Source organism: Podarcis raffonei, chromosome 1 (assembly GCF_027172205.1).
Source record: "Podarcis raffonei isolate rPodRaf1 chromosome 1, rPodRaf1.pri, whole genome shotgun sequence".
In the NCBI taxonomy this organism is placed as follows: domain Eukaryota; kingdom Metazoa; phylum Chordata; class Lepidosauria; order Squamata; family Lacertidae; genus Podarcis; species Podarcis raffonei.
In genome coordinates this window covers 92,649,223-92,673,773 of record NC_070602.1, presented here as the reverse complement: position 1 = coordinate 92,673,773, position 24,551 = coordinate 92,649,223, and the positions used below count along the sequence as shown (strand labels likewise).

At 41.2% G+C, this 24,551-nt stretch overlaps 1 protein-coding gene across 18 annotated transcripts in view; it reads right to left on the bottom strand.

Annotated features, from left to right (window-relative positions):
- The window catches only part of KALRN (kalirin RhoGEF kinase), a 488,570-nt gene that overhangs the window by 58,430 nt on the left and 405,589 nt on the right, over window positions 1–24,551 (bottom strand). For 3 of the 18 annotated variants that reach the window (XM_053404318.1, XM_053404312.1, XM_053404325.1), the window contains exon 1: window positions 17,451–17,629. The exons of 12 other annotated variants lie outside the window; for them this stretch is intronic. In XM_053404318.1, the coding sequence (XP_053260293.1) occupies window positions 17,451–17,538 (88 nt within the window). In that variant the 5' untranslated portion in view covers window positions 17,539–17,629. Of the gene's footprint in view, window positions 1–2,977; window positions 3,833–17,450; window positions 17,637–24,551 lie in introns of those variants that run through there. 3 more of the 18 variants (XM_053404295.1, XM_053404304.1, XM_053404286.1) reach the window with 3 other exon arrangements.

Here is a 24,551-nt window from a genome sequence, read left to right as displayed (position 1 = left end):
TAGCTTAACAAATGGAACTATTGTTTAGCATCCACACACATGCTCTGCTTATAAATTTCTCCCACTGACGATTTGTGAGTAGTTTACCAACCATACCAGTGTGATCAGAGTGGGCTCTGTTAGAAGAATGCTTAGCCACTTTTTGACTCACTTTGTATAGGATGGTGCTGTCCTTGGATGATGTAATCTGTTCCAATAAGAAATTTGTTTCATTAACAGATGAACTGGAAAGGACCTTCACAGCTGAATTTGAGAGCCAGCAAATGAAGATGCTCTCTGATGCTCTGTGAAACAATGGAGCTTGTGTTGAGCTGACAGCTGCTTGGAAAACATGTGTATTATAGCTACATTACAACAACTGCTACTCTGAATTATTCGGAAAATGGGTGGGGATGATACTCTCTCCCCCCAACATAAAACATCACTGTATCAACAAGGGATTTTCAGAAGGAAATAAAACTGGCAATGCTAATTGAGCCACTGAAACTGCTACATTTTTCTCCAACTCCAACAGGATTGAAAGAAATCGAAGACAAAGTTTAATTATAGTTGGATACACATTTTATTGAAAACTCTTATAATTCTGAACAAAATATGAGGCACAGCAATACATTCTCATATAAAAAGCAAGATCTATAGAATGCCTGCTTAGTTTGAGAAAGTGGAAACAAGCAGGTTCATGTGTCTGCATCAGGGATTCAGCATGTGCTGGGGTGGGGGAAGAAGCAGAGAAAGAATAGAATAGGTGCTGCAAGCACCAACCTGTCTGCTGAAAGGAAACGATGTATGATTATCAAATAAATAAATAAATAAATACACTGAAGTCTCAACAATGCAACTTTTGTATGCAGTTTTCCAGGGTGAATATTTTCCAGATATTCTCCAAGAGATGTGAAAATGGGTCTGGTCAAATGGTTCAAGCAGTTTTCCTTCATATGAGGAAAACACCGACAGCATTAGGACTGCTATTTCTATGTATAGTGCCTACGACATGAAATGAGTGCTGTAGAAGTTTATAGAAAGTCTCAACAAAAGATAGCACTTAAGTATGAGTTCTATGCATACCTGCATAGGTGACTGAAAGGAGTCTTCCTCAACCTGGTGCCTGCCCCTCCAGTTATAGGACTCCTAGCTCCATCATTTCTGACTGTTGTCCATATTGGCAGGGGCTAATGGAAATTAAGAGTTCAACTAGTTTTGGAGGGTACCAGGTTGAGAAGCCTGAGTTAAAGAGTTAGACCTGATTTAAGTCACCTCTTACTGGATATTATCTACCAGTAAACAAAGTATGGTCATTTGACCTTTTGATCCATCCGTTGATGGGCAATATTATTGATGGGACTTACAACTGCCTCTTTTTTTCTTCCTCCAATATAACATAACTTGGCCCAGGGTTATGGGCTAAACAGTATGCAATATTTAATAGCAACACATAGAAGTGAGCTGGGCTCAGAAATGTCTAAAAGAAGGTTTCAAGGAAAAAAGTAACAGTGGCTTTATTCCAGGTAGCATGAAAGCATTTTGTACAGCACACGCACAAAATTAAGTTTCATTAAATCACCTATCACATCACGTAGTAGGCAACTGATAGACCATCACCCTGACAAATACAGTTCCATGGCAATGAAACAAGCCCTTCTGAACCTAGCTATTGCCTTCAGTCACCAGTCTTACTAAAACTTGATCCTCCCACCCGGTAGAGATATGATTCTCAGATTGCAAGATGAGCCAATTTCCCCACATAATCACCCTCTCAAACAATGAAGAAAGAGTGGTAACCAATTAAACCAATTAAAATAATTTAACATTGACAACTAATAGAGATGCTATTTGTAAGCAATTCACACACATATATTATGTTCATATATGCACTGCCATAGAAATTGCCCTACTGCTCAACGAAGAAACCAAGAGAGAACTCTCCTTTCTTACAAATGGTTAGATGAACACGCACTGGGTCCTACCCAACTTTGGAGGGGGCCCAGCACACACATGTGATGTCACGTGGTAGGAGGCGGCCCAATGCGGACAGCCGCAGCCATGGGGAGGCTCGCCATGGCCTGCCACAGCCTCAAAAATGCCTGTCAGAACCTTGGGAGGGTCCGCCAGGGCCTGTTGCAGCTGCAGGAAGATCCAGTGGGCCCCACTGTGACTGCAGAATGCTGAGGGGGCTCAGCTCTCTCCTTGAAAATTTTGAGGCAGGCTCAGCCCCCTGCCCCACATTTTTGGGTGGCCTGCCCCCCCGATGGCTCCCCTGAATAAATGCTGACTGGCTTGCCTGCTAACCTAAGGTTACCAGATTTTTTTCAATGAATCCAGGGACACTTTAAATAAATAAATAAATACTACACTTCTAGGACGTTGATGCTGCAGCGGTGGCGGTGGTCAGAGGGGTGGCGGCCGCCTTGACCTCAACCGCCACGTTTCCCCTTCCTCCGAGGCTTCTTTCTCCTTTCTCCATGAGCCTGGGCAGGCCCTGAGTTGTTGGTTCTTCGGTGGTGGTGAGGAAGCAGTGTGTGGTGGGTCAGGCATGGAAGGCGGAGGAAGGCCAAGAGCGGCGGCGAGGCTCGGGCAGCACGATGCCTCCCTTCCCATCGGAGCAGCCCCAATCCCATTCCTACTTGTGTGCAAGCAGGAGGGGGTGGTGATCCCTCAGCTGGGAAGGGAGGTTTTGCACGGGTCTATGGAGCAGCCCCAATCCCAACTCCTACTTGCGTGCAAGCAGGAGGGGGCAGGGATCTCTCAGTTAAGCAGTGTGATGCCTCCCTTCCCCTCAGAGCAGCTCCAATCCCAATCCTACTTGTGTGCAAGAAGGAGGGGGTGGGGATTCCTCAGCTGGGAAGGAAGGCTTCCTGTTGCCTAACTAAGAGATCCCTGCCCCCTCCTGCTTGCACGCAAACTTTGTTAGGCAATGTGAAGCCTCCCTTCACAGCTGAGAGATCCCCACCCCGCTCCTGCTTGCACACAAGTAGGAGTTGGGAGGCTGCTCCGATAGGCAGCATGAAGCCTTCCTTCGCAGCTTAGTTGCTGGGGTCAGGGAAGGTGGAGGCAGCCTGGAAGCTGCATCTTAGAGCCCCTGCACCACCATCATATGGAGACTTCCAAGCAGCTCCTGAAGCCAGCCAGAGGCAACTGCTCCGGGCTGCTGAAACTGCCACTGCTGCATTTCCCGGGGGCATTAGATGAAATCCGGGGACATTCTGGGGATGAAATTTGTCCAGGGACTGTCCCTGGGAAACGGGGACATCTGGTAACCCTATGCTAACCTCCTCTGATTAGATTCCTGAGAACATTCATTATGGATAAAGTCAGTTCCGCATGTACCTCTAACATTTATTGCTTTTTAAAATCAGAGTAGAAAATCAGTTATTTGGTACAGTGGTTAAAATGCTATCATTTTAACAAAAAAGATAATTAAGGTGATTTTAAATTATTTTGAAACTGTGTACAATGAATTAAATCTATACAGACCTATTTATTTAGAAAGTACACTTAAGATTATTTTCAAATCAGCAGCTTGGACTCCAAAGCTGCTATGTGTTGAAAATACCATTACAATACAAAGTCAGTCTTCTAATCAGTGAAGTCCCTCTGCTGGTAGCACTTTCTCTCTGGACCAATCGGGAAGCAGAGTGGTGTGATAATGTTCTGGTTCCGAAGTTACAGCTGCCCCCAGCCATAGTTCCTTACTGAAGACTCACAGGGTGTGGGGCAGAGCCAGTGGATGTGCTAAATCCATGTGTGCAGGGCCTTCTAAAAAGTAGTCCAACAAATCAACCCAAAAGTCACGTGCGCACACACTTTTTCGAGTTCCCCTGAACTCTTCATCAGGCTATATGGTAAAAAAAAAAAAAAAACACAAAGGGGAGAGAGAAAAGAGGCTGTTGTTCAAGCCATCTGGGTGTGCATGTGGTAGGAGTCTTTAGTTTGAGGAAGATGTAGCAAAACTCAAAGAAATACTTTTAACTTCAGGATACTCTACAATGATGATATTATTGCACCAAATGGAGTATAACATCCACCTGTGATTATTCAACTGTCTTAAAGAAACCTGTTAAAGAAGTTTCCTCAATTTCTTGTTATATGTAATATTTAATATCTATTAATAGGCTCGCCCAAATTAAATCATTTCTTTTTGTCTATCAGATACCAAGACTTAATTAGCAAATAACCTTCTACATGCACTGAAGCAAGAATATTTGTGTATTAACCCTTATGTTTCATTCCAAAGAACGTACAATTTTGACAAAATGCACAAAAACTGCTACAGTAAAAAATGGATAGCTTACACCAATATTCAGCTTGCAATTGTTGGCTTGTGAATTAAATATGCATACTTGAGGTTTATACTGGCACCAAGAGGAAGACAGAAAATACAAACACACCCTTCTTGTAACCAGGGTGTGAAAGGGGCCCAGTTAATCTCTCTTTGATTCAGAAGGTAACCAACTTTGTGCTCTTTAGCGTCCTACTTCTCAAACCCACAGAACACTAAGGTAAGTTTAAAAAGAAAAAACAACCCTGCACAGGTTAAACTTATTGTAAATTGCCGCATTATTTTCTGAATCAATTGGCAGTTTAATGATGCTCCTACAAATAAAATAAACAAAACTTCTAATGGTGAATCTCATTTGATCTCGTGTGTTGCTGTTTTTTTGGTAACCCATTGTTTTCTCAGCTGGGAGTTATTTGTGAAACTTTGGTTCTTTACAAGACTTCTTTTCCTTCCTTATTTTTACATGCTTCTTTGCACCACTTTTCAAAGTCAAGGACACTCAAAATAATAAAAAGGATGCCTACACCTGGTTTAACATCAATGACCTTTAACATTAACTACATTTTATCAGTTTGCCTTACTGCAAACTGTCCATAAAGCAAGTGTGGGGAAGCTTTTTCAATCTGAGGGGCATATTCCCTCATAAGGAACCCTACAGTAGCCACATATGTATGTTGGGCAGGGTCAGGGACAAAAGTGGACAGGGAAAATGGGTAGGACACCTACCGTTGTACAGCAGGAAAAAGAGAAGAGTGCTAAGTTCTTACTTAATATAAGGCAGGGTTATTCACTTTTGCAGACCCAGAACAAGAGACTATTTATTGATGAACACGGCAAAACGAAACATCACAAGGAAAATGAAAGTGACCACAAGAACAAGCTAAAGGATGGAGTCTTGGCTCTACTCCATAAGAATACCATGACAATATTTAACGCTATCATTCTACACAGTGATTTCCACATATACACCCACCCTTTTCTATCCAGACAAACAAGAGACATTTATCACAGTTCAGCCAGAGAAAAACACTTAAGGAGAGCACAAAGAAAGGCCAGTGGTCTAGGAAAGAGTCCTATCGGGCTGGAGAGAGAAGGCTGGAGGTTCTCTACAGCTGACATAAAAGTATGCCTCTTTTAAAGACTTTTTATGCTATTCTTTCCCATGTCAACCCATTCTTAGTGCTACACATCCTGTAACTACACCTACCTGACAAAGGAAAGAACTACATTTTGCAAAAAGAAAACCCCCCAAAGGACTGCAGAACTACCTGTAGCATGTGGTTTCCCCCCTATGAAAGCATCACAATGCCTACTATTGGTTGGTAAGACAGGGTTTCACCAGACCATGCATCTGAGTAATTCCAGTTGCTTCCTCATAGCTATCATTCAGGAAGCACAAGGAAACCTGAGGAACTTGTTCAACTATCTTAATCTCCACCATCTTTCCCTTGCCATGCAGAATTTCAAAAGAGCCAATTTGAACACACATTTATATTCTCTGCTTTATGGTTCAACTGGAAAACTAAAACGTGAATCCTTCAGTTCCCTGACATTTCCTCGTAGGATAATACTGTGGTGCAAATCATACCAGTGCAGGAAGGAATTTGAATCAGAAATATATTAATTTTCTTGTCAGTATTTGACCACTTCCTTAACACACAGACACACACATCTGGCACTCCTAGCATTGCTACTCTCTGGTATTTGACAGATCAGTTCTCAGAAACCCTTGAGCAACAGCCTTCATTCACAATAGCTTCTTGTATGTGACATAACTATGGCTGTAACTAGAGGTCCCAAATAAAGCCTGTTGTGAGCAAGACTGCAAGAAAGCGACGTATTATGTGTGACAGAACACTATTAACAGCACCTCATTAGAATATATTGTGCTTGTAACCTATATATTAAGTTTTTGCATCACACAAATAATGTTCAGAATAGGGAACTTTTCTTTCAAATTTAAGGAACAAGTGGCAAACCTCATTCTAACTGCCAGTGTGCAGCGCCCACCTCTCAAAAGTGGGCCTTTGAAGCTTAAGAACAGGTAGGCTGCTAGCCAGTAACCTAAGTTGCATTCAGTCACAAAAGTTTATGCTGTTACCATTAGTGTATAAAACCTTTAATGACTTATAACCAGCTTATTTAAGGCAGGCACCCCCAAACGTGGCCCTCCAGATGTTTTGGGACTACAACTCCCATCATCCCTAGCTAACAGGACCAGTGGTCAGGGATGATGGGAATTGTAGTCCCAAAAAATATATGGAGGGCCGAGTTTGGGGATGCCTGAATTAAGGGATCACTTAACACACATGTGCCTTCTTGATCACTTCAGTCTGTGGAACTTGCACACACAATATTTGTTCTGCACTTGTGAGGAGTCATTCCTTCGGTGTGGCACTTCCTATGCTCTGGAACTCCGTGCCTATTGAGGCCAGGCAGGCACCTTTATTATGCTGTTCCTGCCTGTTTCAGCAACCTATACAGACATGTGATTTGGTTACATCTGCTTTTAAATTTGATGTTTTACCAAGTTTATTGTTTTTACGTGCTTTTAAATGTGTTTATTTTATTTTTAACTGTATTGTATCACTGATGCTTTTGCTACCCTGGGCTCCTTCAGGAGGAAGCATGGGATATAAATCCAATTAATTAATTAATCACACAGAGAGGGGGATTGTTTCTAAATGGCATATCTTGGTCATTTTACAGGGCTGCTATGGAAACAGTTGCTTAAGAGATGCATTTACAGAAATAGAACAAATTATACAAGTTATTTTGTGTATTTATTGCAGTAAGTGAATCACTACAGTTCTTTCAACCCTGGCAGGGTTATGCTAGAATTGCTTATTATTTGCTCTCACCTCTCTCCCACAATCACCTGCAGTGCTCCGCTGCTGAGAGCAGTGCACAGATAATGTGGCATGCCTTCGCCTTGGGCAGCTGTGGGAAGCCCTGGGCATCAATTAGAAAACCGCATGCACAGTTTCCAGGAAGGACAAAACTAAGATGTTATTATAGTTAAGGCTGTGTGTTGATCCCAGATCTCTTGGAGGGTAGTTATTATGCCTCTTCTGATTAAAGACACCACACACAATTCCATTTGGAAAACCTGTGATTCAGGACAGGCTAAGGTCTAGTTCTCACTGAAATGATAGGTCTGTGTCTGGGCAGTACCACTACAGGTGGGGGCTCACATGATTTCAGTGTTCTTCCACTGGCATAGAAAACTGGCATCTCAGGTAAAGCATGCTAGCCTACATTTCTCCCAGCCTGGTCAATTGTTTATGAACAGGATTTTTTAAAAAAGTGATGAACATTCAATCATAAAAGCTTCCCCATCTGCAGTGGTGTTGCTTAGACACATTCACCACCTTAGAAAAAGCAAGTGGGACAAAAATCTAGGGACTTAAAGAAATACTTAGCTTGGTTCATTTCATGGCTGCCCAATGACACGTGAAAGCTGCTCAACAGCATAATATAGACTGTCCTTAGCTTCAGAATTTGGAGGAATTCTGTACCCTACCTATAACCCTAAGTTTCTCCTTATATACAATGCCCTCCAAGTTTTTTCTCTCGTGTGTCAGACCCTGTGGTTTAGGGACAAACACGTTATGTAAGGTTCTGCAATTTACTGATACAGTGGTACCTCGGGTTAAGAACTTAATTCATTCCAGAGGTCCATTCTTAACCTGAAACTGTTCTTAACCTGAAGCACCACTTTAGCTAATAGGGCCTCCTGCTGCCGCTGTGCCGCCGCTGCATGATTTCTGTTCTCATCCTGAAGCAAAGTTCTTAACCCGAGGTACTATTTCTGGGTTAGCGGAGTCTGTAACCTGAAGCATATGTAACCTGAAGCGTGTGTAACCCGAGGTACCACTGTAGATCCAAATCTTAGATTTCCTGTACTAAATTCACTTTCCCTATGTACTGGCCACTAAAAGTCTATTGCTTAGGTATCTTAAGCTGCTAATGCATTTCACACACTTTCCCACAGGCTTCGGTCACCAACATAGCTCAGAACTTTCTCCTACTCAAACTTTTTGAGCTTTCATAGCTTGTTTAAACAACACAGCACTGCGGTACCTTATCAGTATTGTACTTTGCACTGAGCAGCACATAGCAAATAATCATGTTCATTGCCCCCTTTTCTTCTTAAATTTAAACCCTCTGATGAACTGCACGAATCCCTCAGGACACCCGTCCTAAACATTAAAGGAAAATATTACAAAGAACCAATTCCCATTTAACCAGTTGGCATGTTATGTCCAAATTTTCAACTTAGCCAGGAACTGGGCAACCCAGTAAATGTTACCACCTCAGCTTCCACATTTATAGCTTGGAAATTATATTACTATGGTGACATTAAGTATCTGATCACTTTAAATGATCAGTTGATTTAAGTAAATTGTTCATTCACTTCAGCAGAGTTTTTAGGAAGTGTGCAACTGCTACTGTGCAAATCATGCATTTCCAAACATGCCTGAAGAGCAAAGGAAAATGCCAGGGAAAGGTGAGGGGGAATCTAGACTTGCCAGGTTTAGGATTTTTTTCAGTTTGCATTGCAAAATTTTCTGATGCCCTAGAGCAGTGTTTCCAAATGTATAGTACGCATACCTCCAGGGGTATGTGAAAATATTTCAATGGGACATGGCAGATTCTTTTTTTTAATTTTATCATAAATAAAATACAGTGGTACCTCGGGTTAGGTATTTAATTCATTCCGGAGGTCCGTTCTTAACCTGAAACTGTTCTTAATCTGAAGCACCACTTTAGCTAATGTGGCCTCCTGCTGCCGCTGCACTGCCGGAGCACGATTTCTGTTCTCATCCTGAAGCAAAGTTCTTAACCCGAGGTACTATTTCTGGGTTAGCGGAGTCTGTAACCTGAAGTGTATGTTACCCGAGGTACCACTGTAGTAATATTAGGACTACCCACAAATTATCTTCACCTGGGAAAGGGTATGCTAGTAGAAATGAATTCTCAAAAGGAATATACAATTAATTTAAGTTTGAAAAACACTGCCCTAAAGAGTGGTTTTATTTAGCTTGCCTAATATTGTATTTCCAATTGGCATTACTTGCTATTATTAATGAACTTACAAATCCATTGTGATTTAGTAAAGATTACAGCTCAAACCTGGCTAAAATACAACTTTGTCTACTATCGCTATCTGCTGTCTATCATCCCTGACCACTGGCCACTCTGACTGGGGCTGATAAGAGCTGTAGCCCTACATTTGGAGGGCCACAGATTTCTCATCCCTGGATTAGAGTATTAGACTAGGTCTGGGAGGTTAAAATCTCACTGAGTGATAGGAGGACAGTTACCATCTCTCAGCCTAACCTATTTGCGTGGCGAGGCCCCGGGCCCCGCAGTTCCCCCAGAAATAAACACATAGACATGCATATGTTGGGTTAATGGGATAAATAAGGCCACAACTTTATTGGTTACAGATGTGAGCAGTTTGGCTTAAGCAATTGGGTAAAGCAAGACTTTATCCTGACTCCTACAGGAAGTCTAAAAAGGTCAACCACTGATGGGGGGAGCCCTACGATATACATCAATTAAGAGAACTCCCAGGGTTACTGATGGGGTCCTGGCATGGCCCTAGCCCACACTCAGGCTTCGGACAGGAACTACACCCCCGGATCCCTTTAACTGGATACCCTTAACGTGGAGGGGCAGGTACGAGGCAACAACTGCCCCTCCCATGACAAGGCTTAGGTAAAGGTAAAGGGACCCCTGGCCATTAGGTCCAGTCGTGGCTGACTCTGGGGTTGCAGCGTTCATCTCGCTTTATTGGCCGAGGGAGCCGGCGTACAGCTTCCGGGCATGACTAAGCCGCTTCTGGCAAACCAGAGCAGTGCACGGAAACGCTGTTTACCTTCCCGCCGGAGCAGTACCTATTTATCTACTTGCACTTTGACATGTTTTCGAACTGCTAGGTTGGCAGGATGCCTAACCTTACAAAGTTGTGATGATTGCTACTAGGTAGGCAAAAACTAAAGGCCTGGTGCCAATTTGCCAACATTAGTCATAGCAAGACCATAGTCAGGCAATGCAAGAAAAGAAGGTGGGCGGGCTGGGAGATCCGATGAAAGGAGATGAATGGAGGCTGGCCCAAAGTCGCACTGTTGTTTAAATGGCAAATGGCCACGCACCCAGCTAACCCAATAGGTCAGCTGGGGGGGCGTGACGTGGCTGGGCATCCCACTGATGTGGGCAGCATCCCTCCACCCACTGCCGGGTAACTGGGGGGTCCCAGAACCCCTCCCACAACGCAGCCCCCTGGAAAAGGGGAGCTGTCTTTACAGGACTGCTATGAAAATACAATGACATAGAAGCATATGTACCACCTTGAATGCCTTGGAGGAAAGAGCCTGCTCTTTCCTCCACGGCTTCTTTATGCACTGAAACAAACAGCTAATTATTTTATATAGCATTGGATTTCTAGAGAGGAGCTCCGGCCACAAGTTCCTTATCCCCATTTCGCCCATAACAATTTATCCACATTACTCTCTTTTCAGTTCTTCCATTCTTGTGACCACTGTTTTACAAAACAGTGTAAAAACATTGAGTTTATTCAGAATTAGATCGCTTAAAAGAGGCTTTATTGACACAAAAAAGATTCAAGTATTAATACCCAATAGCAAGATTAAAAAAGACATTCAAATCAGTATAATTTGGGGGTGGGCAAAACACACAGAGAAAAAAACATGATGACAAGATGAACAATGCTTGTGTATCTGGGGACTAATAGAAGTCATTTACACATGAAGTAATACCTCTTCAAAATACCTCATAGCTGTTGTATTATTATAATCTATAAGGTTTATTAAAATAATAATAAAAAGATACATGCTTTCTAAAGCAAGTCTAAAAGCAGAATCACTCTTAGAGATGCACAGTGGATCCAAGAGTCAAGGTCTCTCTCTCTCATGTCTTATCAAGACAACATTATATGTTCAAAGGTCAGCACATAGCCTTAAAGGAAAAGCATCAAATATTAAAACAGTGTCACTATACCAGGATTTTTCTGGCAATCAAAAGATCCTGCTAGTGGAGTTTTTTTAGAGTACAAATCTATACGTTGAACTGCATGTTAGGGTAGTTAAATGATAGCAGATAGGGAGAAGATATACAGAGCCCAATTTGGCAGCAAAACTACTAAAGAGAAGACACAGAAACGGTAGCAGTTGATTTCTTTAGGCAGGTGGGTTGCCCAGAGAGCTACAGTGAAGAATGGCTGCCTTGGCACTGACATTGTGAAGAGAAGTAAACCTGCAACAAGTAGATATCAGTGATGATGGAGTTTCAAAGTGCCTTACAGGAAAAGGATAAAAATATAAAACTACAACAAATTGTTTTTTAAAGCATCAGAACTATTCAACCAACACTAACCCACTATCAAAAATAATCAGCTAACAATAACAATTAGCCTTCCCCTCTGAGCTACAAGATTTGTAGAGTACCTAAAAAGTAAGCTCAGCAGTTAAAAGTTCATAATGAGAAGAATTTGAATGTTTAAATAGTTAGAAAAAATAGAATATGCAGTAGGAATGGGAAGCTTTAGGGAACAATGGAAAGATGGATGGGAAGTGGACAGAATAGAATTATGGAATATATCTATTCCTTTTCCTTTTCCTTCCCTTTCTTTCACTTATTTCTTTTTTATTCTTCAGTTCTATGTATGTGTGTGTGTGTGTGTGTAATATATATATATATATATATATATATATATATATATATATGAAACCAGTGCTCAAAAGAATGCTTTCAATGGCTTTCTTTTTGTAACCTCCTAAGAGAGTCTTTGGTTAAGCACTGTTGGACACACGTACTAAAAAAGCAAAAACAAAACACCTCTCATTGTTTTAATTTCACAGACTCCAAAGGCTAACAATGCATGTAACCCACAAATAGTTATTTGCAATTAAGGGTAGGTTTTTACCAGTTTCTCATAGGTTGCTCCTGATGTAGAAAAGGTGAAAACAGCCAGGTCCAGAATCACAGGCCTGCACCCTTTGTTGCCACATAGGAAACACAAACAAACATGACCAGTTTGCATTCCAGATACCATGAAAGCACTAGCTATCGGGGAAAAACATTACCCTCCCTATCCCTCCTCACTCCTGTCGCCTTCACATGAAGATACCTAGGTCTAGCAAATGTAAAGTCAGAAGTTCAAAGTTACAACCAAAGATATCCTTATGATACAATGCGTCCACAAGTGCTATCTCTACATTAAAAGAAAGCTAGAGTTTTGTTGTAATTTTCAGTTGTACTCAACACTTCTTGTTTTGATGTTGTAAAAGAAAAATCTGTATCTCTATCTGACTCAATGGTGGAGTCAGGAAGCATTTCATCTCAATGCAATTTAGAAATTGCTATTTTGGCCAATTTGAGAGCCCCACGTATCAGCTTAAACAAAGAAAAACAAGGATGTCAGAAGATCCCATCACTGGTTGCACCATAAGTATCTTCTGCTTGACTCTGAAATGAATTGAGAGGTAGAGGGATAGAGTATGATCTCAGAGAATTTATCTGTGTGTGGCCAGCAAAAATAGATGGTGTTCCACATAATAGGTACATACCAAAACGTCATTCCAGACTGAATACATTTCTATTTCTGGTGAGGCACTGTTCTAATATTTGAAACCCATACATTCAAGTAGCCTTGCCTGAATCTTGTGGGCTCATTTTTTTGGTTTGGAAGGTACTAGTAGCCTAAGTAGGAAGTCAAGTATCAATGAGCCCAAGCTTCAGCAGAAATCCAAAGCCAAGTTTCCCCTCTTGGAAAAATTTGGTTTCACGTTTTCTCTAGTCTGATTTAGATTTTCCTTGCTAATGACCTTCTACAGAGCAGGAAACACTTAAGCCATAGCTTAGCTCTACTTATCTGAACTTACATTTTCAAGGTACAAGGACATGGGAGAGTAATGCAGAAAGCAAACTGCACAGGCTTTTAAAAAGTCTCAAATACAGTGGTACCTCTGTTACAAACTTAATTCGTTCTGGAGGTCAGTTCTTAACCTGAAACCATTCTTAACCTGAGGCGCGCTTTCGCTAATGGGGCCTCCCGTTGCCACCGCGCCGCTGCCATGCAATTTCCGTTCTCAGCCTGGGGCAAAGTTCTCAACCCGAGGTACTATTTGGATATTTAATTTGGCACATTTTACTAGAGAATCTTCTGCTATTCTATTTTATGCAACAATCAATATTAGTAGTTGTGACCGTGGTTTATATTGTATGTGTGGTGCCCGATTATTTTTATGGTTATTGCTGTTTTTCCTTTTGTTATTTTTCTGAATGGCTAGCGCAATAAAAGTCGATGATGATGATGAACCCAAGGTACTACTTCCAGGTTAGTGGAGTTTGTAACCCGAAGTATTTGTAACCTGAGGCACCACTGTACAATTCTTTAGAGATAGACACACGGGAGCACCTATGACTTTAATTCCATTTGCATGTTCATCAAAGAGTACCTTTGAAATGTCTATGGCCCCATCTGCACTATATTTAAAGCTTAGTTTAAACAGTCATGGCTTCTGCCAAAGAATTCTGAGAAGTGTAATTTGTTAAGGACGCTAAGAATTCTTAGGAGACCCCATCCTCCTCAAAGTGCTACAGTTCCCAGAGTAGTTTAACAAGTAATCCCTCTTCCCAGGGAACTCAGGGAATCACAGCTCTGTGAGGGGAAAATGGGTTGCACTAACAAGTCTCAGCACCCTTAACGAACTACACTTCCCAGGATTCTTTGGGGAGAGCCATGACTGTTTAAAGTGATATAAAACTACTTTAAATGTACAGTGCAGATAGGGCATATGTGCCTCTCTTTGTGTAAGTGCATACACATTACTGAGAAAAAATTGTGCATTTCTTACTGGTCGGGAACCAGAATGCAAGCACCAACCTAGTGTCACCAAACCAAAAAGCAACAACTGGGATCTGTCTTTCATAAGCAAGTGATAATTGTAACATTTATTGGGTTTAAAGGTTCAACAGCAACCCAAAGTAGGGAAAGTGTTCTCTGTCATTTGTTTTCAGGTCACCTTATGTCATAAAGTTATGTGCCTGTCCCTGTAATGGGTCCTCTGGATGTAAAGATCCAAACTTGATACTTTAGAGAGCCGTATGACCCAGACCTTGGATTACCAAGGGAAGTCCAACAACATTTATATGGACTAATTTAAAGTCAGGAAGACAGACCAACTATTTTCTAGGGTCCACATTGGGGCATTATCTTTGGGACATTTCTCCTCCTGAGCAAGAGCAGCAGAACGTGGAGAATTTTTAAAAGTCCATATTTATGTCATCCACACCACCAGATATTCTTTGTTAAATTACTATATTCTGCACAGCAAGTGTTTCTCCAGCTCCCAAAGGAATATTACAACCAGAACCTAGAATCACGGAATCATATAATTGTAGAGGTGGAAGGAACCATGAGGGTCATCTATTCCAGCCCGCTGCAATGCAGAAAACTTTGACCCATGAGGCTTGAACCCACGACTGAGATTAACAGTCTCATGCTCTACCTAATGTTCCGATACAGCCAGCAAGAACGCTAAAGGTTTCCCTACTGTTATAGTGAACTGCAGCTATGCAAAAAGGTCCAGTTTATTTCTCACAATAAAAAACTTCACTCACTGAGATCTTTGAAAGGAACCCACAAAGCAGCGACTAAGACACCATGCTGAACTCTGTCCCTTTGAGCCTTTTTGCATGTCCACAACCACCACCTACACTTTATAAAACAATGCTGGACAACTGTTGTAACAATGAAAGTTTACACTGGATTTTGAATTTGCATTGCTATGGTGGCAAAAGAGGGCATATCTTGTTGCTTAGCATTTCTTGTAAAGAATGCAACAGAATGGTTACTGCATGTTACAACTGGGGGTGAAATGCAAATAGCAGAACCGTATGACCACAGAACAGAAGCCAGATTCTGACAGAACAGAAGTCAGTTTCTGGAAAGTCACCACCTTTTAATCACAGCTAGAGGAAGCAAAATTATTCCTGGGGCACGAATATATATGAGCACTTAGATGAAACCAAAGCAACTGGAACATATTTTTGAAGTTTAACTTCTCAATCTTTTTATGTGAGAAAGTCAAATATCTAAGGTACTTAAAAAATAAAGCGAAGCGGACTTTGAAAATTAAAGACTGCATATGACTTATTAAGTCTGTTGAAGGAGATCTTATAAGATTTCTGCCTTTCTAAATGTATCTCAAACTACATGCATATGTTGGGTGAAAAAAGCACCCATGGATGGTTATAAAATTTGTGGCTATGCAGTTTTCTAGCAAATACATGAGACCCATGAAGAAAATTCCTCAAGTGTGAGTAATAACAAAGCATTTATACTGTCTGTACAGCCTAGTTTCATAGGCTCAAACAAAGCATTAATATATACTGTCTGTACAGCCTAGTTTCATAGGCTCAAATTGCTGATGGGCAGCAGCTAAGGCTAAGCAACAGTGCCTAAGGCCTCCTAGGGAAGTGGTCCTATAATTAGAGAAAACATAATGCTAGGGAGGAACCAACTCAATGGGATTCTATAAAAGAAATAAGGAACCCAAGAATGATTTCCATAACCATCAGGCAAGGTGAAACATCCACCTTATCTTGCATAGGTAAATGGGCTTGATTTTAGGGTCATTGTTATGGACCTGCTTGCAACCACCAAGAGATCCTCACACTTGGAAAACCATCCACACACATTGGCAAAAGAGTATTTTTCAGCTGAGAGGCAGAGGTGAGAACTGAGTTTTCCCCCCAATAGGTGATAGGAGTTGTCTAGCCCTAAGAACACTGCACAGGCAGTTCCAGAAACTGTCTCCTTTCCCCCTGCCTGCCTGGAATCCAGAAAGCAATCTGTGCACAGAAGCTTTTTGTCCAAAAAGCTTTTCTGCTGGACTGAGCAAATGCACTCTCCTTTTCAATCTCATTTGTTCATCTGTAAAATAGAAAATAATGGCCTTTCTCACAGAGGCCAAACCTATTAAGTACAATACAAATACCAATTATCATTGTTCACAACAAGCACTTATGACCACTAGAGTGATTATATACCTTCTTGCTATAGAAAACCAAGTCAGGAATTATACAAACTACATAATGTAGTTAACACCTTGTCATCCCACCCACTTCTGATGAATCGTTTTAAATGCAGACTGAAGTCACTATTGCCTTTTCCAGGAACACAGAGAGAAAATTAAGAACCCCCACCCCTATTACATTTTGTCCAAAGTCAGCGGAAAGAGAGGTTTGGAATTTCATTTATTTATACACAGCGTTTACCAAAGTATTTCGAATCTGCAATCTGGAAAAAAACCCTAATGGGAGGGGAATAAATGCTTTCAGAAATACTGTAGTTCTTTCTCACAACTCCTTCAGCAACAGTTTGCTCTTATTGGCAAAGCAAGGTCACAAAGTTGTCTGCAGAAAAACTATGAACTCTGCTCCATCCTCCAGCACACACACTTTTTATCTCCGAGTTGGTTCTAAAATACAGCCTTGGTTCATTCAATCATTACATTTGTTAGTTTATTAGTATCAAACAGTCTTTCTGGGCCTATCCTATCTTTACACAGAAGCATACTCCACTGAAACTGATGGGATTTACTCATCACCAAATGCACAGAGGGCTACAGCCCTAAGGTCAAATGAACATATAGAGTGCATAGGCATGTAGACAAGAATTATAGCTCTAAAAGCTGTGGACTCTGTTTGCACTTCCTGAACCAGCAGCATATGCTGGACAGAAACCTAGAAAGAGGTCTCTCTCTCCTGGCAGAAGACATCAGAGGATATGTGCAAACAGAGATACGGAGTTGAGTGACATGTCAGCAGCAACTAGAAACCACACACATATACCACTTGGGAAGGGTGCAGATTAAGAAGAACAAACTTCACATCAACATGCTATTTTTATGGCAGTTTCAATATAAAGTACAGCTTCTTCCTAGCCCCCTTAGGGAAAACTCTTGAGCACCCTTCAAACACCAGCCATATAGCAAAGCCAGGGTTACTCATTTCAAGTTTAATATCCCCAGAATTAGGAGTAGCAAACATTTAGTTTTGGATTTGAACAGCCTACCCTCTTCCTCCCAGAGCTCCAATGTTCAAACGAGAAGCACATCCAGTTTAGTAGCAGGCTACCAACCTCTGCACGTTGGGAAACAGCAGCAACACTTGGCGAGGAACCAGCCCAGGCAAGGCGTGCTGGTATAAGCGTGCCTCCCACCCTTCATTCTGCCTCCGGGGTACTCATGGCAACCAGGCTCCGCGGAATCCACCAGCTGAGCGCAGCACACTCACACCAAAAGTATCGCACCGCAGAGTAAGAAAGAAAACTACCTTCGGAAAAAGAGGAGAGCAGAGGGAGGAGCTCTCTGGAGACAGGGGCAGGGCCAACCCCCAGCTGGTGCTTATCTACTCTTGCCTGCAAGACTGGCTCGAAACACGATTATGCAACGCGGACGAGAGCGGAGGAGGGAGGGAGCGAGAAACGCACCTACTACGAATCGCGACGCTTTCCTCTGTAGCCAAAACATTGCACAAGGACTTCTTCCGTCTACTCGGAAAACAAATGACAACCTGTCCTTGGGATAGACGTTGCAAACAATGAAGTAGGCAGTATGTCACTTTCGATTGCGCCAACTTTAAATAACAAAAAACCCCATGTCTGCGACCATCACATCTGTGGTATACTGCAATTAGCTGTCTAAAGATAGATCTTTTTTTTTCCCGTCCGCGAAAGAGGGTGGAGAAAATCTACATGTTTCCCGCCCGCTTCTTCTTAGTGACGGCTCTTTTCTTTTTGGAGGGATCTCGGTCGATCAATCAGCTGTTATTGCGAATTCTGGTTACAACTTGTCGGTGGTGTGGACGGAGAAATCGTGGGTTACCAACTTGCATATTCTTGGTTCTGGCGCTGCCTGTTTTCTCAGCTGGCTCCTTTGCAGAGTTGCTAACTAGCCAGAAACTGGCTGTGTGTGTGCCATTTTATTTTTTTAAATGAAACTTTTTAGGGCTTGAAGCTGCAGCCAATCAAACTTCAGGGCGGGGGGCGTTACTGGGACTGGTTCAACAATTAGCAAAGAAGGAGATATCCAACAGGTTAAGCTTTCCCCCAGCTTTCAGATGCAGTGGTGAACGAAGTTTCCCCTTTCCTACAGTTTATGGGGCTGTTGGACTCCAATACCCATCAGCCAAAATGGCCAGTTATCTGATATGATGGGAATTGTAATCAACAAGACCTATTGGACCACAGGTTCCCCATTCCTGCTTATTTTAAAGGCAGAATGGCAGGGTCACTGAGAAAATTGGCAGCCCTGGTTGTATCAGCTGTTTGTGGATCACATGCTGACTCTTCTCCAAAGCATAGTCCTTCCCTTCAGGAGCCACTTACCCCAAGGCTGCTTATAGCATATATATTAAGATAAACATTGAGTTTAGAATGCATCACTTGGGAATGTTGCAAGAGATAAAACAGAAGGCTTATTTTAAAACAAATGTGTGCAAGTGTAGCCAATATAGGTTTTTATTTGATTTACAGCCACATAAGGTGGCTGCCTTATAGGAAGTAATTCAACCGACACAGTTCACCAGCACAGATAGACTATAACAGGGAAAACTGCATCTGCTAAATTTCAATATGCCATGGTGCAGCTGCTAAAACAAAAATTTTAATCAGGAAAAAGAAGCAACATGCCTAATTATTGCTGCATAATAACCAGAAATTCAGCAGGTGAAAATGTTCATGCATGTAATGCAAGGCTGAGGAAAACTTTACCTGTTGTATTTCTGCCTGTCAATGCAGAAGGGCTGCCAATAAGAAAAAAAGGTAATGTAACCATTCTGAAGTGAGATACACATGTCTGAGTAAGCTTCTGATGTTGTGTTTCAGTATTTATATAACCCTAGTGTTCTTGCTTCCAATTTCAGAACAATAGTTTGCTACTGAGGATGTGATATGTCATAATTCAGTTCTCAGGAATAATGAATCGACTTCAGTGGCACTAATAAGTAGGTTCATGACTCAACACTTTCAGCAGTGGTTTGTGTACAGTACTAGAGTCCAAAAGGGTGTGCGAGTGACATCTTTAAGCAATGTCAGGCTTGATGTTTTAGCATGGAAACTCAGCCTGTGACTCCTTGCCACTCCCTTTCTTGTTTGTTCTTCAAGGTAGCTATTTTATCTATTTGAAGAATACCACAGAGAGCTGTTTGCTTTTCTTAGTCTAGTATGGTGTGATGCTTCTGAACTATAAATTCCTTTGGAATGTTCTTAATAAATAGTGGTATTATATTGGGGCTGGCAGCTTCTTTGACCAGCCCTGCTCTTGTGCCTTTAACAGCAGCCTACTACTGGGAAATTAGGCAGGTGAAGGCTTTTACTGCCATGGAAATAATGTGATGAGAGAAGTTCCACCTGCTTAATTGAGCCTCTCGGCCTGTTGTTAAAATCCCAGGAACAGGGGATGGGAGGCGACGTTTCTTATCCAGTGTACCCAGCACATGGAAACCCACCAATCAATAACATTTAACATGCATGCCTGATGCATCTGGGATTTTATAGAGACATTTCCAAGCTGATAGTAAAAATAAAAACAGGGTTTTTTTCACTGCTTACACATAAATTTGAACAATAAAGTGGTAAGGGAAGACCCTGATAGGTGCTGACCGGAGAGCAGCTACGTAGTTCTTTAAAACTGAACCTGGAACAGTTGAAGCATTAGGATTTAACTGTGTGCAATGAAGCTCAGGGTGGATGGACTCCAGGTTGGGGAGCAAAGCATAGTTTCCGTCCCATAGAGAGCAGTTGCTGCCTAGGTAGCACCCACTCCTTAAGTGTCCTGTAGGTTGTCCCCAGCACATGTAAGTAGTTGGTGGAGCATGAGACTCTTCATCTCAGCATCATGGGTTCAAGCCCCACATTGAGTAAAAGATTCCTGCATTGCAGAGGGTTGGACTAGATGACCCATGTGTACAATAGTTTTCTTTTGAAGGTTGGAGATTTATTGGTGGAACACAGAAGCACAACAGAATGAGAAAACGAAGGATTAAATCATCACTTACTGCAACAGACAATTATTGATTTGTGTTTGTAAACAATGGGAAATCCTTTACATTTGCTTATCAACAACTGGAACTCATTGCTCCAGTGTACATTAGAAATACACACAATGCACACCCACCCACCCTGGTAGGGCTCCTATGTCTTTAACAGAAGTAGCATTGGCATAAGTGAGCAGGTGAAAGTTTTGTTAGCGTGGAGATTATGCGATGGGGATGGCTTAATATTTTGAATTTGGCCTTTTCATAGGTTTTAAAGCTCTGACAGCGGGAAGAGAGCTGGCAATGCTAGAGTGTTCTTTTGACTTTACAGCACATCACCTTTCTGCAAACCCTCCACAACCGAATCTCTCAGGAGCTATTTCAGCTCTTTGACAAAACGTGATGTCCTTCTGAGCCACCTAGAGGGCATTTCTATCCCAACAATAATCATAGAACAAAGCTGTCCTTTATGGTTCTGTCTCATGCCTGTATTGAAATCAGTTGTGACTTGCTTCCATCTGAGCAAGACAGGTTGTGACAAATAACGTGCCATCTGTTCCACTCAAAGAAGATGATGAAAATACTGAGGTTTCCAATGGAAGGTTGCAATAAAATATCTGCCTTAGCAAAATATTTATTCAACTAACCAAATGCAAATTTCCCACCAGCCTTGTTTCTCCACAGCTAAGGCAAAAGAGAGGCATAATGGACCATTGTCAGCTTTTGAGGAAGTATACAGGTGCCATGAATACCAGAGGGAACATAAAGGAGAGGCAAAATGGTTTCTTTGAGAGTAAGCAACAATTTCAATAAAGCTAAATGTATTTTTTTTGGCCTGTGGAAACATTCCAATGATCACTTGATTCCTCAAATTATGGAGGAAGAAGCAAACCCTAAAACAGACAGGTTCATGCTATATTAAACTTCAGACCTACAGTTTCTGGAAAATAAACTAGTTACTGGAAGAGCAATCTAACCAAACCTGCTGTTTTAATTTTGAAACAGACATGCTGCTGTAGTACTTCAGGGCAGGGAAAACCACTGCGTTATTTTTGAGTCTTGTGTGATGACACAAGTATCAAGAGGTAAGAGTGGGGATTCGGGTAATTATGACTACAATGTTGGGATATGGGTTGACTGTAAATGAGGATTGAAAAATCCAGCATTGTCTGACACAACATTAAACATACTGCAAAGAATAATGGATGATTAAGAGGAAATTTTCAACAAGTTACTCTCCTCTCCTTTGTCTATATAACCAGGAGGCCTGTGTCACACTACTTTCATCTAAATACTCTACAAACACCAGTTTTTTAGAGCACCAATGTAGGTTTGGATCAGAAGTTTGAGAATCTTGTACACCTGCATTCCATATCAAAAAGAACATACGTTTCTTCTTATGGAAAATGGTAACTGCTAGCTAGCTTAAGCTTTGTGGCTGCCACTGTAATCTACAGATAAGTGGACACTCACATATTAATAATATCAGTATTACAGAGTTTTTGACTTTTAACTCTTGATATTAATGTGACTTGCTAAGAACCCAAATAATAACTAAGCAGCCCACCAGTCCTGGACTTTCTGATGCACTATATATAGCAGTTTTTACCAGGTGCATTGGTAGATTACAGCCCCATATTATTAAACTGCATAAAATTACATATGCTAATTTATATGCAAAGATACAAATTTAGACAAACAAAAACAAACCCTGGCTCTTGCTGTCAGGGCTTGCTCTGAGCTTTGAAGTGCAAACAGGATTTTCTGGACACTGTACACTATGTCAGGGGCAAGGAACCTCTGGTTTTCCAGGTGTTGTTGGATTTCAGCTTCCTCTAGTCTCAACCAGCATGGCCAGTGAAAATGGGAGTTACAGTCCAGCAACATCCAGAGGGCCATAGGTTTCCTGCTGTATGTGGCCCACTGTCCCACCTGAAATCTTTTGGTTAGAACTGCTTATTTACATAATTAAACTACAACAAGCATTGTCCAACATCTAGCACGACTTCTCTCTGTCTCAGTCACCCACCCATTCCCACTTACCTCTTTCTCTACCCTTACTGCATGTGCCCTGGGTAAATTCAGATGATGGGTGGGTAGGTCTAATTGGTACTGTGCTTTGCCTAGCCACATTGTAAGCAAATATTTTTTAAAATACAAAAGGCATAAAGCCCCCAGCCCACAAGCTAACAGTGCAAATGACTTTTATCCAGTTGACAGCTCACAGTTATACTTAAGAAAGACATGAGATGCCCTTTGGGCAGGATAAAGCCAGTTGTTTCCTTTCTGTTGTAGTCTTTGTCATTTAAAGACTACTGATAAAATACATTATGAGATTATCAAATGAAACCTCATCATGGCTCACATGGTACTTGAATTCTAGTTAAGCTGAGGATAATTTTTTATCCCTTCCTTCTTCAGAAAATAAAAGGACACCTTCTTTCTCTCTCTAAATAAACTCTAAGTTTAAAATAGAATGGTACCAACTCTGTTTCTTAAAATAGTCTTTCCTGTTTTATTACAGAATTTACAGAGGAAATAAAGAGCCTGATGAATTGCCAGTGGTGCTTCTCCAGGGATAACTTACTACTGATTAAAGTCAAGTGACTTTAACGATACATTTAATACATTTGGTTTGCCAGTTCTGGTAAACAAATGTAAGTCTAGATAAGCTTGTGTGCTCAGAAACAACGTGACTGCAATCTAAAATATATGTTATAGACAACAAAGATTCCAAACCGTCTACACTGGAAATCTAGTCCTATCATAATACAACCATTTTAATATACTTTTCATTTCCCTAATATTCTGTTCATAATATTGCTTTAGGCAGTGAGGGGAAGACTAATGTCATCAGAAGCACAAGTGGCAAAATACATTCCACTGAAGCTAATGACAAATTCAAAGCAACCTGCTCTCCAGTTGTTGGGCCAGAGGGAACTGAAGATAATTGAGTTAATTTAATTCACTTAATTAGGAGAAACACAACCACCTATGATTAAGCATCAGAAACAAAGAGACATCATGAGCATGACATGTCCAGTCTGAACATAGCTGCAGGTCAAGAATATAAATCTCATAATTTTTAGATAAATAGGTTATACTAAGTTATTTGATTCAGATAAATAAATTAAGCCAGGTGCTACAACACAGAGAAGATCTGAAAATGTTGGTTGTTGAGCCTTTCCAAGAGGAATCTGTCCTGGCATTTTAGCACAGTAGATCCATCAAATTTCTCACATTCAACTGTTACATGCTTTCATATAAAGTATGGCAAGAGGAAAGGCAGGTCACCTTTGGTTTTAATGAGGCTAACAGCCTGATCCTATGGCCCATCATAGCTGCTGGACATACAGTATCTTACATAAAGAGGGTGGGACACACAACTTTCTTTTACAAAAGTCTCCAGCCTTAACTTTGGATTTTAGCACAGGAGCTACAAAAGAGGGATGTTCCCACTGCCAATAGGTTGCCCTCCTCCACTTTCTTATCATTAAAAGACGACTTAGTCATGCACATACTCATCTATGGTAAGAATCACACTTGGAGGACCAAACAGGAAATTTTAGAAATTGCAACAGTATTTTAGCATCTTTCAGGCTGTGCCACAAATGACTATGAGGGCAATTTGGCTACTAAACATTTTTCTGGGCTACTAAACATTTTGCAGGCTCATTTCTAAGGCCTTTTGTGACTGTAAGCCAGTTTTTCGCAGAATGAGTTTCCCGCTCAGCACTTGTACAGTGGATGTTGCTCCATGAGTGAGCTGGCTCATTAGCTTTAAAGCCAGATTCTTTGGCTCAAGCTTCTTAGAATGTGTAAACACATGATACTTAAGCTAAGAAAATCTGCAAAGTGTTCTGCTACTAACACCTTCAACATGACAAATTTTATTTTAAATAACTTTCTTTCTTTCTTTTTACTCCAGAGTCTGCAGGTTACCGTAATTCATAATTGCAATGGTAACATAAATAGGTATGTCAATTTTATGTAACCACTTCCTTGTGCTATGTCAATTTAATGCTAGATATAGTACTATTTAAATGAAAGGAGTGAAAAAGGGAGGTGTGTTTTACTTGGCTGGATTGATAGCCTGCCTTCCATCCATGGCATCTCTGCCATCTGCCACTTCCTTTCCAATTCGAATACAGTAAACCTGCAATTTACATGCATTCAGTGCTATTTTTATAGAAAAAGAGGTGCT